At 26.8% G+C, this 15,045-nt stretch overlaps 2 protein-coding genes across 2 annotated transcripts; both read right to left on the bottom strand.

Annotated features, from left to right (window-relative positions):
• Window positions 1-53: 53 nt before the first annotated feature.
• EIN_424210 (DTDP-glucose 4,6-dehydratase, putative) lies at window positions 54-1,082 on the bottom strand (the record flags this gene model as incomplete). Its single annotated transcript, XM_004256462.1, has 1 exon — window positions 54-1,082. One exon carries the CDS (start codon window positions 1,080-1,082, stop codon window positions 54-56), a length of 1,029 nt encoding a protein of 342 aa, XP_004256510.1.
• Window positions 1,083-7,359: 6,277 nt separating this feature from the next.
• EIN_424200 (hypothetical protein) lies at window positions 7,360-7,934 on the bottom strand (the record flags this gene model as incomplete). Its single annotated transcript, XM_004256461.1, has 2 exons — window positions 7,360-7,670; window positions 7,718-7,934. The coding sequence occupies 2 exons, from the start codon at window positions 7,932-7,934 to the stop codon at window positions 7,360-7,362; spliced, it is 528 nt and encodes a 175-aa protein (XP_004256509.1).
• Between the last annotated feature and the right edge of the window lie 7,111 nt (window positions 7,935-15,045).

Raw genomic sequence — 15,045 nt, 5'->3', positions numbered from 1 at the left:
AACAATTAATCAAATCAATTAATCTTTGTTAAATGCACTTGAACCAATATCAATCAGTTGGCAGCTTGGCCAAATCTGGGGTGTGGCACTAAAGCTTCATCAGTTCTCTCCCAGTTATTTTTGTGACTTAAATACCATTCAACTGTTTTCTTGAGTCCATCCTCAAATTTTGTCTCTGCTCTCCACCCAAGCTTCTCTAATTTGGAAACGTCAAGCGAATATCTCTGGTCATTGAAACATCTATTCTCTACGTGATAAATTCTACTTTCTTGTTCATCCTTTGGAACTCCAAAGATGTCGAGTAAATCGTGCGTCACTTCAGTGTTCGAAATTTCTCGAGTTGTTCCAATGTTGTAAATTTGTCCAACAATTCCCTTTCTCAAGATCAAGTCGAATGCGTTGACAACATCATCAACATAAATGAAGCTTCTCTTCTCGTCTCCATTTCCATGAATTGAGCAGTTCATTCCTCTGTCCAATAAAGTAATGAATTTGGGAATCAGCTTTTCTGGGAATTGATGGGGACCAAAAACGTTGTTTCCTCTTGTAATAATGAGAGGCAACCCAAATGACTGATAAAATGCTCTGGCAATGAACTCTGCACCGGCTTTGGTTGCTGAGTATGGGTTGGTTGGATTTAACAACGAGTTTTCGGTTGCTGCGTTTCCGATGACCTGTCCGTAGACTTCATCAGTCGAGACGTGAATGAACCTTCTGACGTTTGCATTCTTCGCAACTTCGAGCAATACGTGTGTTCCGAAGATGTTGTTGTGAGTGAATTGGAACGAATTTCCAAAAGAGTTATCCACATGGGTCTGGGCAGCGAAGTGCATGACAGTGTCGACCTTCTCCATCTCAAAAATCTTCTGCATAGTGTGGGCATCGGTGATATCGGCGATAAAGAACTTGAAGTTCGGAGCACCTTTAACTGCGTCGAGATTCTTGAGGGATGCACAGTAATCCAACTTGTCAACGACAACAATCTTGTACTGTGGGTATTGAGTCACAAAGTGGATGACGACGTGTGAAGCGATGAATCCAGCACCACCAGTGATTAGGATAACCTTGGGTTCATATTCCATTTTCAATATTTCTCTCATAAACAGTGTCGCTTAAATATACTCTCGTTTTGACATTCCCAATCACTTGTCAAAATAAAAACTTTTTCGTTTTGCGAGATTAGAAAGTCACTCTTTTTATTTTTAATCGAAAATTTATATTTCACAGTTGACAAAAAACATTAATTTATTATTATTTAATAATATAATTTTAACATTATATGTTATAATTAATAATTATTATTATAATATTATTAATAATATGTATATTATAAATTACGCTATTAATTTAAAAAGATTGATAGAATAACTAAGCTTTAGCGACAGAGTATAATATCAGAGGTTTCCAAAATCAGCTTAAAAGTAATAAGAGAATATTTTGGTATTAATTGTGTTGATTTCTCAATTAATTACAAAAAGATTATTAAACTGTCTTTTGGTATTTTTTCGTCTAAAATAAACTTAAAAAAGTTTTAATTATTTTTCGGCAAAAATTTTATTTTGTACAAATCTTTTGCAAAACATAAATTTGATTTAAAAAAAAAGAAACAAAAAATACTTAAATAAAATAACATAGCAATGAAAATACAAATAATTGTTTTTGGTTGTTTTTTGAATGATGGCAAAATTGTAAATTGGTAAATCAAAAAAAAACAATTAATTTATCAAACGTGTTCTTTATTTAACCGTAGGAAAGAGTAACTGGAAAAAATAATTAAAATTATAGGATTTGAATTTACATTCACTTTTTTTAATAATGAAAAAACAGATGTTTATTAAATATGATTAACATAAAATTTAACTATTTGATGTTAATTATATTTTATCAATATTATAATATAATAATTTTTGAAAAAAAAATAATTTTAACCAAACCAACTAACTAAACCAAATTGATAAGATCAATAAAGGATTCCGACTTCAATAAAGAACACGTCTTTGAACACTCAGAATAATTTAAAAAACACTTGTCTAAACAATAAAGCCGTTTGTTTGGACACTTTTGTTTGTGTAAAAAGAGCTAAATTCAAATACATTGTTTGCTAAAATAGAGGATTTGATGTTTGGTGCTGTTATGAACACTTCCGCGCAATATGTATCAATTGTAAAGAAAAATAAGTATGGTTTTGATTATTTGTTGATTTTATTTTTTTGTATAAAAAGAAATTATAAATAGTATTTTCCAGTTGGTCCCAAAGAGAGGGGATAGAAAATAAGTGGATTTGAATCAGCGTTCTAAGTTAATATCACATTTATTCACTAAATACATTTTATCAACAAATACATTCAATAGTTATTTTCAAAGAACATTAATTGCTTCATTTTCAAAGACAAGATCATCAACTACAATTTCTGTTTTTTAAGCGCTTTATCACATGTCAACAACATCATCCTTTCAACAGCAACAATTCCCATTTGTGGTCTAAAGTTCAACACGAGACGACTAAATGCTGAAAAACACAAAGTAGAATTTAACGAAAAACATAACAAGAGTGCTTCCAAAAGCAGGGGGTGTTTTTTGGAGACCAAGCTACTATAGTCGTAAAGGTCAAGAAAAAGTTCTTCAACATTCATCCTTTCAAATCCATTAGTTATTCTCGAATTAATTCAATATCATTTTCGTTTTTAATCAATTCGAGTTCGTTACAATAAATAGCCATACACTCCAACAGGTTGGTTATACCAGTTATAAAACCATCAAAAAATTTCCACAAATATACCATTGCCTCAACTGGATATTTTTCTTGTAAATCCACGCCTATATTTTCGCCATACTTTTTTACTAAATCACGTTCATTAAATATATTTTCACTGACTACAGAATTACACACAGAACAAAAACTTAATTTCAAATTCACAATAATACATTCCAAAAAACTGTGAAACAAAGCGATGTTATTCGTATTATTATCTGATGTTTCATTAAAAAAATCATTTTAAAGATTCAAATGACCCATAATAGTTACTGTTTATTTTATTGAAGTGATAACAGTGTGTCATTTAATTATGCAATTATAAGCCATTCCCTTGGAAAAAAAACGGGAATTAAATTGAAGATTTACTATCATTTTAAAGTATAAAAAGTAAGTCACGTACTATTCCAATTTGAAAAACGTATTGATTGTCTTCAAGAATAAAAACGACATAACGAACTTTAAAATCTTTCGTAATTTGTTTTTCCAGATCAAGATCTTGTAAATAATTTACAGTTTGTTCTTTTTTGTTAAATATGGAATCAAGAACGTCTTTTAATGAGGTCCATTTTGTTAAACAGTAACATTTTATGCCACCAAAACAGACATTTAAAAAAGCGGAATCATCATTTAATTTTCGAGACAAAGAAAGACTAAATGAAATAACGTTCGAAATTAATGGATGTGAACAAAGCATTTTTGCAATAAAATTAACTCTATGACAAACACACCAAACTTTATACACTTTAATTCCTATATTGCTCATGTACTCAACAAACAAAGTCGCAAATCCTTTATCTTTACCACACATATTAACCGCTCCGTTTGTAGTGATGCACTTTATTTTTTCAATTTCAATTTCAGATGCAACTAACTGAATAATCGCTTTATCAAGAATATTTTTACCGGTTGCACGTTTGTCGAGAATAAAAGAAGATACCAGAAACTTTGATATTGCAAATTGTTCATCCACAAATCTCAAAATTATTACATAGTATTTTTTCTTTGAAACCTTGCTTTCTTATATTTGGAAACAAATATATTTGGATTGTTTGAAGAGTTTTTTGAGATCCATTTTAAGATTATTTACACATGTAATCTGTCTTCTCGACAATGTGTTATTACTGAACCTCAAACATTTTTCAAATGATTCTCCATTTTTTTGTCTCAATTCGTTGTATTTTTACACATTTCAATAAGTACTTTTCCATTTATTAGTGGTATCTACAGTAAGCTTCTCGACTGATTAAAAGATCGGAATATGTTGAAAGTCTAAAGCTCATTTCTTCCCATCCTGAGATAACCTGTTGTGTTAATAAACTCGGTAAACATAAATGTTGACTCATGAATTAAACAGTGTTTGAATTTTTTAAAACATTTTTTTATTTTAATTACATTGTTTATTGTATTTGAAAAATAAAATTAGTACAACATAATATATATTTACTACATACAATTATTGATAAATATGTAAAATGTATGTCTCTGTATTATTTTGTTTTTCAAAAGTGTTATAAAAATGTGTAATATCTTTGAATTTTTTATATAAATTTAATAAAAACCACATTTGATTATTATTCACAAGTATTATAGCTTCGATAGATTTTTTTCGAAGAGACAATTGACATTTGTCTTGAAAAAAGCAAATCTCTGATTATTTTTACTATAAGTTTCTATATTATAGAATTTTTCATATAATAATCGAATAAATTTTAAAATTAAAAAACAATAAACTATTAAAAATTAAAAAATATAGTTTATAACAATAAACCATTAATATGGTTTGTATAATAGTATTTATCATTTCAAAATAAACACAAATTAGAAACATTATGATAATTCGTTAAAAATGAGTTAAAAACGGGCTGTTTTTGTATCACAACAGTTAACTTTAAATCAAACCCAAATTATTTTCTATTTTTTGAAAAAAACAGAAAAAAGAAGAAAAAGAAACTTAAAATACCCGACTTTTCGATATTTTATATATTTTGGAAGTAAAAAATACTATAATTTTGATAAAAGACAGGGTCCTCCAATTTATTAGATTTTTGACAAGGGTTACATATGAAAAATAATAGTAAAAGAATTTGGAAAAAACAGAGCTAAAAAACAAAGCAAAAATTACTTTATTTGACCAAGATCAGATTATTAATACAAATTTAAAAATTTAAAAATAAATCAACAAAAACAATGATTATAAGTTTATTGTTATTTTTAATTATTAACATGAGTACTTTTGTATTTAGATAACAGTTTTATTATAGATAATAAAATAAAGAACTCAAAAAAATACAATGAAAAGTTCCATTTAATCTTGTAACCAACGTCGAGTATATCAAAAAATGGGTAACAGTCTATTGTCTAAACAATTACAAACGGATGAATTTGGACAGTTGGACGATTTTTGTGATTTGGCAATGAACTTCGAAGATTACATTTCAACAAAAACCCTCTTAATTTAAATACTGTATATCTCCAGGATGAAATGAATAAACTCAGAGGAGCTCCGGATCTTGAGGCTTTCCGTCGAAAAACTCTGACAGAAAAAAATGGTGGTACTGACACAACGTTTAAATCCTTGAAACCTAAGTTCGTCTTTGGTTTTACTTGATTATGCACCATTTTTTGAAAGTGGATCTAAACTTTACTGTTTATTAGCAACGCTTTTTGCAATGTCACCCGCCACTGCTATATGTGAATCCAGTTTTTCTTTACTGAAAAGATACAACAAAAACAATTTTGCTCACAATTCGTTACGAGCGAGAATGTACGTCAAAGACAGAGCTCTCAATAAAATGGAACTATTATAATTTTAGTAATTTTTATGTTTTGTTTAACAATAACAATTAACTGATGTTTTTAATAATTATTTTGAAATTACTTAACACTATCTTGTTTATTGTAAAATAGCTTCACAAAACTTCTGTTTTAAAAGCCATCTTTTAAAAATGCCGATATTAATATGTTTTATTATTAATATAGATAATTTTCAATTCAAAGTTGCCACGTTTTATGAATTTGCCACGTTTACAGTTTTTATGACAAGGGTTTAGAAAAAGGAGGATTCTGAACTATACCATTTTTTGTTTGTTTTATTTTTTGTTTTCAATAATTAAAAAAAATATAAAAAATGAATAGAATAATCTTTTCAATTCAAATGATCCATTTGAACCAATTCATTTGATCTTGACTCATATGAACCACAATCGCCCAACAGTCGTATTTGGAAACAATCCATGATTTGAATTCACATTAAGTCATTGTGTTTACTTTTTACTCTTTGCGCTCCACACAGATTCTAATCGTTGCCGCGATACTTTGTTCAACAAAAGAAATGTCTGCACCATAATAATACATTGTATAACGTCTATCAAGAATGCGTAGTACTCCGGGTAACAGAGAGACACTTTGTCCTTCCCCAACTTGTTAACTAACAACTGTAACTTGAGTGCCATGACCGTGAAAAGCTCACAACGATAATTTCCACTACTTTGGGTATTCATAGAGTCAATAAATACTTTGCGGAAGTCGCCAACTTCTTTTATTGACATTAAAAGAATGTATCCAACGGTCTATATCATCTCACAAAAAAACATTCCTCTGCTCTTGTTTCATCGTGTTTTTGCCAACAAAGTTTCTATTTGGAAGTACTGCACATATCAATATCTTTTTTTTACAGCCTCTTCGGAGTTTTAAATTGCACTTCGCAGTGTCTGGTATATAATGCAAGACAACAGACAAAATAGAAACATAGTATCCGCTTTGTTTAATTTCAGAGACAAATGAGACTTAAATGATTGACATTAACACTGAATAGCGTTTCAAAGTGACTGAGAAATGGATTGGATGGTCTTTATCAAATATTTGGAAATGGTATTTGCCCGCTGGTGGGATGTGAAGTAACAACTACAACACAGACTCTATAGAGTCTTTCATTTTCAAGAAGATACGGGAGTGTCTTTTGAGGACATTCGCCTTATTAGAAAACTCCGCACCAAAGCTCTGTGATGTGAATGAGAGTGTTGTGATCAGATGAAACAGAGCAGAGAAGAGAAGCAAAGGGACTCTTAAAAGTGACAAAAATTTACACAAAGAGTCTGAAGTGATGTTCAGAATGTTTCCCTTTGAAATAATAATGGCGTCTAAGAGTGAAAGGACTCTTAAAATTGGTGGACACAAAACAAGTAAAATTTGGTTTCTGGCGACACAAAAGTGTTTTCCAGATCCAAGAGTCGTAATGACTTAAAGTCTTTTTTGTTATTTCAAGATGACTTTGGGGTGCTGTTAGAGTCATAAACTTATTTTGGTTATTTTCATAGTTTTTTTTACTGACATAGTCGTTAATTTGCATAATTTCTACACCCCAGTTATCAATGTCGTTTTTTCACTTTTTCCTATGGAGTCTATTCGTGCTTTGTATAACATTTTCCTTTACTCCCATCATCACTCTGTCGAAGAAAGCCAAGTACTTTATACAACTCATCAAAGACCCTCAAAAAGTACATTAAAATGAAGCCAAGTCGTTCAGTTTTTCATACGAAGCGTCGAAGCCCAAAATTTCTTTTAACAGCCAGGTCGATACTTCGATGACTTCGTTGCCAACTTAGTCATCGATGGAGAGTGACACCAATTTCTCTCTTCACTATATCGGATACCAATGTTTCTATGTTACTATTGACTATCATGATGTCACCGAAACTGTATCCATCCCGATGTGACCCTTCATACCCTGCTAACACTTCACTGTTACCCTCTAAGATAATGACTTTTCGTTTGCATCTCAACTCGGAAGTACCATCGATATATAGAGTCAAAAAGTCATTCATAACAACACCAATATGATGCCACGTGTCGTACTTGAGTTGTTTCGACATGACACAAAGCACTTCGTAATTCACTTCAAGCTTCCCAATCTCATCTTAAGTTCTGTGACCGTCTCTTTGTCAACTGAATTACCAAACAAACTGTATATGATGGTAAGGATCTCGTAATCGCCAAGATTCACTTTGAAACATCTAGTTATGTTTACCTCATCGCCATCAATCCAAAATGACTTCTTAATATATGAAAGACCCTCTATAGTGTCAATGGTGACACCACAGACGTTCTCTCCTATCGATATGATTTGGAGGCTTTCATAGATCTTCTCGTCTTGGTCACTGTTGTTTCCTTGCTTTTTCATTATCCGTTTCAATGTCGACGGTTTATACTGTATTGTATTATCATTTCGACAAACTTAGGAATTAAAAACATTAACGAAATGTTTATGATATTTAAAATACCAACAATACCATCATCAGAGCTTATACAATGTTTGTGTATATTACCAATGTGTCGTAAAATTGTCAAATTTACTGACACATCGGTTTATTGACATTAATTGATTTCAAATGTCAGTAATTTATCACAAAAAATGACAAGGGTTAAAGGAAAATTTGCATTTATAATATTTGTTAGAGACTATATTTACCCAAGATCGACTTGATGAAATACGTTATTTTGGAGATTTTTCGTTCTTTTCAATTCTATAAATTTAAATTATATGTACAGAACATGAAATAAGGGGCTTAATTTAAAAACACTTATTAGTTAAAGGGTTATTTAATGGTTTTGCTACAAAAAGTGGAGCATTTCAAAACGATCGGCCAAAAATAGTCACAATTTTTAATCTCAATTTTTAATCACAATTTAATATTGATTAAATGTCGTTTAGGGTTTTGAATTAGACAAATTACACACAAAAAGACGACTTTAAAAACTACCAAAATACAGAATAGTCACTAATCCTTATGTGGATCTTTGCTTTATGCAAATATTTTATGGTTAATTTTTAATATATATAAACAATTATTTAGTTTAATATTTTTAACCAAAAAATAAGATTTAGTTGTAATTAATTAAGATAGTTTTTATTAACCAATATTTAAATTAAAGTCTTCTTTAGGGCAAAGTATAACATAAAGTAGAGCGACCATACTATATTATTAAATTAATAAAAATATAACTTAGTAAATAGTTTTGTTTTAGAAAAATAGTCAACGTAGAACTAATAATTTCAAATGGATAAGGTGAACCAATAAGTAATAACTTTATACTTTAAAACGTCCCACATCTTTGCTTGGACATTATGTTCAAAAATAACAACAATGAAACGATGAGTTCGTATTTTTAGATATATTTTGTCTTAAAGGTTAAACAAGTTTTTAATAACAAATTAAATTTTTAATTACAACAATGAGTAGTGGTGCAGAATTTATTGTCACAACGAATATGCTGAAAATTATATGAGTAATAATTTATGATAGTTTAATATAATAAATACTTTTTTTATTATATACAGTAAAAAGCATCTATTTGTGGGTTACGTCTATTTGTGGGTCAATGGACCAATCAAATGCAAAACCCACAAATAATTATTTTGCTCTCGAACCTTGAATTTAGGTACATTTAAATAAAAATTATAGTTTTATTATAATTAAAAAAACCACAATATTTTCTATAACACTGATTTTTTATGTATAAAATAGTGAAAAGAATTTACTTCACAATTCCATGATAAACCCACAAATAAATATTTTTTCTCTGTTTGAAAACCCACAAATAGATGCTTTTTACTGTAATGTTTTTTTGAATTCAATAAAATTATTTATTTTTTTAAATAAATTTAATTGTTTATATTACTATATATTTATTATAAATATAAATTAACAATATTATTTAAACTATTAAATTACTATATTTTTTATTATAATTTATTTTTTTTTTACTATATTTTTTCTATATTTTGGAAACCCTTAAATTAATAAGCGTTTTCAAATTAAGACCCTCATTTAAGCCACTGTATATTACTGAAAGAAATTCAATTTGTTAAAGAATTATTTTGAAACGCTGAAACCCTCGTTCTAAACATATTATGTCAATGTGTCATTTATAATTAGTTTTTTGAAAATTAACAGGCGATTAAAAAACACTAATGATTGTTTGAATAACAAAGTGTTTAAAATATTATAAATATATGTAAATACATTAATATTAAATGGTATATTTGTTGTTTGTGTTGTAAATATCGATTTGTAATACAATCAAATTATGTTCAAAAATACTGGTTTGTCAAAACCTTTAAATTTTAACAAAATTACAAGAAAAATTAATTATTTAATACTATTTTAACCTTACTATACTGTTACTGTTTTAAATAAAACATAAATTTTATTTTTTTGAACTTGATATGATATACAAAAAAACTTAACTTGTGGCGATACTTTTGAAATTTGAACAGCAAACAAACCAATCGCGCTTTTAATAATTTATAGGTTTTCTTTTTTCTTCAATTTTTGGACATGTTTTAATTAAAACACTAACGGTATTGGCGTTTTCATTAACAAAACATTTTTTTTCAAAAAAATGTTTTATAAAAGAAAAAAAGAATCGTAAGGTTAATCAAATAATAGTCATATTTTGTAGAATGCCTTGTAAATATTTCATCTATAAAACAGTTCATCATTTAAAATTACCCCATATGTAGTTTATAAATTAATGACATTTTTAATATCCTGTAAAGTTTAATTTATTGTATACCTTTGGGAGTTAATTTTTACAGACCGAAATAGAACAAAATTTGAAAAAAATATAATTAGCGCAGTTTTGATTAGGATATGTTTCCCGATTTTTGTTTTAAATTTTATGTAATTTTTGTTTGTTAAAAATCAAATAGAACGCTCTCGAGCTGCCACGTCAAAACATTTCAAGGACAAATTGTGAGTAAAAAAACCGACCAATTAGATTCATTCCGGCACTATATAGTAACTATTATTGAAATTAAAAAATTATGATAATCATTAAAATATAATAAATGAAAAATTAATTATACTCAACATTTTTACATATTGTTGAATAAGAAAATTATATAACATGAATTGCATTTTTTAAGTGTGTTAATCATTTCTTCTCTAAATGATTATGGGGAAGTTGACGCTAAACAAGTTTCCAAAAATTCAAGTGTTTTTGGACATATATTCATTAATTTTCTTGCATAACATGAGGCAAACACTCCACATGATACTCCATCTCGTTGTTCGAATACTACCGAATTTGAATATTTAACACCCACAAATTTTAACTCATCATTGTAATTGGGTTATGCCAAATTTGTATGTTCATTATATTTATTTCGTGTCTTTAATCTTCAAGAATCCAATTTGTAAGCATTTCATACGGATTATTCAAAATAACCATATCGTTATTAATAACTATTTCATTATCATCTTTTAGTTCTAAATCTCCAAACTCATTAAATGATTGTTTGTGTCTATAATTTTGTTTTTGATTGCATGTTTCGTTTATAATAGCGGTTTGAGTATTATTATTAAATAATACATTTTTTAGAAGTTCAATTTGGGTCTTCTTTTTTATTTTGTCATTAAATGAAGATAAATGTTTCACATAACGTTTATTAACCCTTCGAGGACTGAAAAGTTTTTATTTTTTTCTTTTTTTTCAGAAAAAATTTCAAAAAATAATTTCACTTTTCAAAAAAAATGAAAATAATGGCGACTTTTCATGAACAATTTAGAATGATTTTTGACTTATTTGTTAAAATAGTTCAACTCAAATTCAAACTTTTGAATTATTTATAAAACATTTCATCATTCATAAACTCAAATTAATTGGTTTTTGTTAAAGATTCGTCCTTCAATCAATAAAATATCTAATTTAACAAATTAATATTACAAATTAATATTAGTAATAAAAATAATACGAAAATAAACTGTTTTTATAAACAAATAAAATGTTAATAAAAATTGGTTAAATAATATTATCAGATATTCAAGTTTTTTTTTAAAAACAAAATAAAAAACACTTAAAAAGTGTGCAAGATTGTGGGTTTGATATAACCAATAAGATTGGTTCAAACCAAAATAAAATAAGAACAGAACAAAAATATTGTTGTTGAAATAAAAAAATGGATTCCACTCAAACTAAAAATACTTAGAGAACCAAATAACATCAAAATATTACGATAAAAATCCACTATTTACTATTAATTTTGTTTGTTATTCAACTAACACAACAATAACATTAAAATAATTATCTTATATGGTAAAACAACGCTATAATACACTAATTTAAGTCGAGAAAAATAGCAGTTTTGGATACATTATACAATGCGTGACAAAAGATAATATATTGTATATAATTTTATTTATAAATAAACTATAAAAAATCAACCTTTGAATAATATAACTGATAGTAAATTTATTATATATTATGATTGATTATTACAATAATTATAATAATATTAAAGTAAACCAAATAAACACCTAAACAAATATAATAAAATTGAGCCAAGCATAAACAGCCTTCTCATGCTTAATCCTTGTTCATCTGCAACTTTCTCCTTCTCAAGTCTGTCGTTAATGCCTGAGTACATTGATGTTCCATTTGAAAAGACGATGTTTCCGTACAAGTCCTTTCTGATACCGACATTGCACTTCATGATTGAGTTGTAACTTGTCTCGTGGATTCCTAATGTTTCCATAACGAGGAATGATGGCTGAAAGAGTGCTTCTAAGCGTGTAAATTTTTAGTTTCCAATGGTGATGACTTCACTGTTTGAAAATTTGTTTTATTTTTCAAGTTCTGATGATGAGGCAGATTTTTGCATTTTTTCGTCAAATCAAATGCAAGGCGGCAAAGTTATTTATAGTAATAACTAATTGTTTATTTTTGAATTTTTATTCCAAATATAACAAGAAATTTGTGTGTTATTTTACACAATTATTTAATGTTGATTTACGATATTTATTCGAATTTCAAATGTTTTTTCGGGATATAAGGATTAAAAAATGATAATTTTTGATTACAATTTGGTTTTGCACATTGTTGTTTAAAATAGTGCAACTTTAAACTATAAATCTATTTATAACAAATCTTGAAATATTAACTCAATTATTGTGTTTATTCAAATTTATATCAAGTATTTTCTTTGTTTTATCACAAACTTTTTTGTTATGCAAGTGATGTTGTTTTATGTAAGATTAAATTAGTACTTTTAATTAATTTAAACCATTTAATTGTTTAGCAATCTACAAATAAAAATGCAAAAATGTTTTTTGCGTTTAATTTGTTAAAATAGTATTAATTAATTGAAAATAACTATAAATGTCTTGCATTATTAAAAATTGTTAACAAAACGGGGTAACCTTACTGTATTTATTTTTAAAAAATTTAACAAAAAAATCTATTTAAAAACACAAAACACAGTTCGTTACAAAATCAATCGAATAAACAATACATTATAAATTATCTAATATTTTTAACTATAAATGTTAATAATATTATAAGTAACATTTGTTTGCCTATTTCTTATTGATCCATTGTCGTGAGATAACAGATAGTCGTTAATTTAAATATTCTTTAAAAATATACCTTATAAAACAATAATTTTTATAATATTTTTGTTATTTGGTGTGTTTGAATAACATTATTTTACCATTATTGTTATTTAAAAAAATAAATTATTATTTTATTAATATTATATTATTATTTTAGACTCTATATTATTAATGGTAAAATAATATTATAAATAAAGTATGTAATCAATTTTAACATCCAAATAATTTAAATTGTTATCTATATAACAACTACATCAATTATATCGCATATAATCATTTTATTGATCATTAATTAAACCAGTGTGTTTCTGTTTATATAAATTTAATGCTTATTTGTTTTGTTTTGAATTTGAACTGGGTATTTTAGTCAAAACGCTCTTTATTACAAACACTATGTATCTTCCATAATGATAACATTATAAAAGGGGGTGATTATACCATTTTTGTTATAATTATACATAAAATACAATTTAGTTTTAATTACACAACATTGTTATATCAATGTGATCACTTATCACTTCGATGAAATCACGTTGTAGTAAAAATATAATTGTTGATGTGTTATTGTGTCAAAAATGTGTTTGTTGATTGTTACTATTATATATAACAATTATAATTATAAAACTATTATAAATAACATTATTAATTTTAATAATATATTAATTTGTTTTATAAGAAAAATAGTTTAAAGTGTTGTCATTGGTTTCAGTTGTGTTGTCTTTACACTTGTGTTTTTCTTTGTTTTTCATTATCTCTATACACAGAGTTAGACATTTTTTATTTTTTTGGCAAAAAATATTTTCAAGGGAAGGGAAATACGTGGCGCCTAAGTTCAAAAACTATTAAGAATTGTTTTTTTTATTATTAAAATATTTAATTTATTGACATATTTTTTTACAAAATAAAATTTTTATTTTTAAACTTTCTTTTATTACATAAAAATGTATTAAATTAAAATTATTAATATATTACCGTTTTTTAATAAAAACACATAAAAATTAATCATAATAAAACCATTGTGTATAATACATCTTTTCAGCTACAAAAATATTACTACCCAAAATATTAGTTTTTTTCAAAAGTTATGAGTTGCTCGACTTTTGATTTCTTTTCTCATTATAGAAAAACATCACAATATTTTAAAATATACAAAAATAACCCACATTCTTAACGTCAAAACAATTTCTAAATAAAATACACAAAACGTTACAAACCAAACTTTGTAATGTTTCGAAAAGTCTTTTGAATGGTTTTACTTTTGTTCAAAGCATCAGCTTTATCGATATCCATTTTTCTTTTTTCAAGTATTTCTTGTTATTTAAAAAATAACACAATTGATCAAAGTGTTATTGATTTATCTACGTCGTCAGAATAATAAGACATAGATAACGAGCAGACTCTGTTATAACTATCAAATCAAAAGCTCTTATATTATTTAGACGATCCTCGTAAAGTCTTCCAAATTTGCAATTTGAAAAACGACCTCTTCAACATCAATTTATACTTCTTGAAAATGAAGTTTTTTATTTCTAAAACTATAATAATACCATTATTTACTATATTTTATTCTTTATTATCTTTAAATTTTGGACGATTAAATCAATCAAATAAACGTGATTTATGATATATAATTGTGGTTAAGTACGTGGCAGAGTCAGAACTCAACAGGCATCAAAAAAATAGCCAATGAATTCACTGATTATATCGTTTTTAAAGATACGTTTAAATAAAAATTGTAAGTACTCGAACTAGACAAAGTACCACATATTTACAAAAAAATATAAATGTGGAAATGAATAACAATTTAAGTTAAAAAATTAACAAATAAACCATATATTTAAAGATTATTTAATAATTCTTTATTTGCGCATTTATAGTATTTGTTATGATATAATATAA

This window comes from Entamoeba invadens (genome assembly GCF_000330505.1).
Source record: "Entamoeba invadens IP1 unplaced genomic scaffold scaff_1105074724993, whole genome shotgun sequence".
Taxonomy (NCBI): domain Eukaryota; phylum Evosea; order Mastigamoebida; family Endamoebidae; genus Entamoeba; species Entamoeba invadens.
Note: the sequence above shows the minus strand (reverse complement) of the source record. Positions and strands in the feature narration are given on the sequence as shown.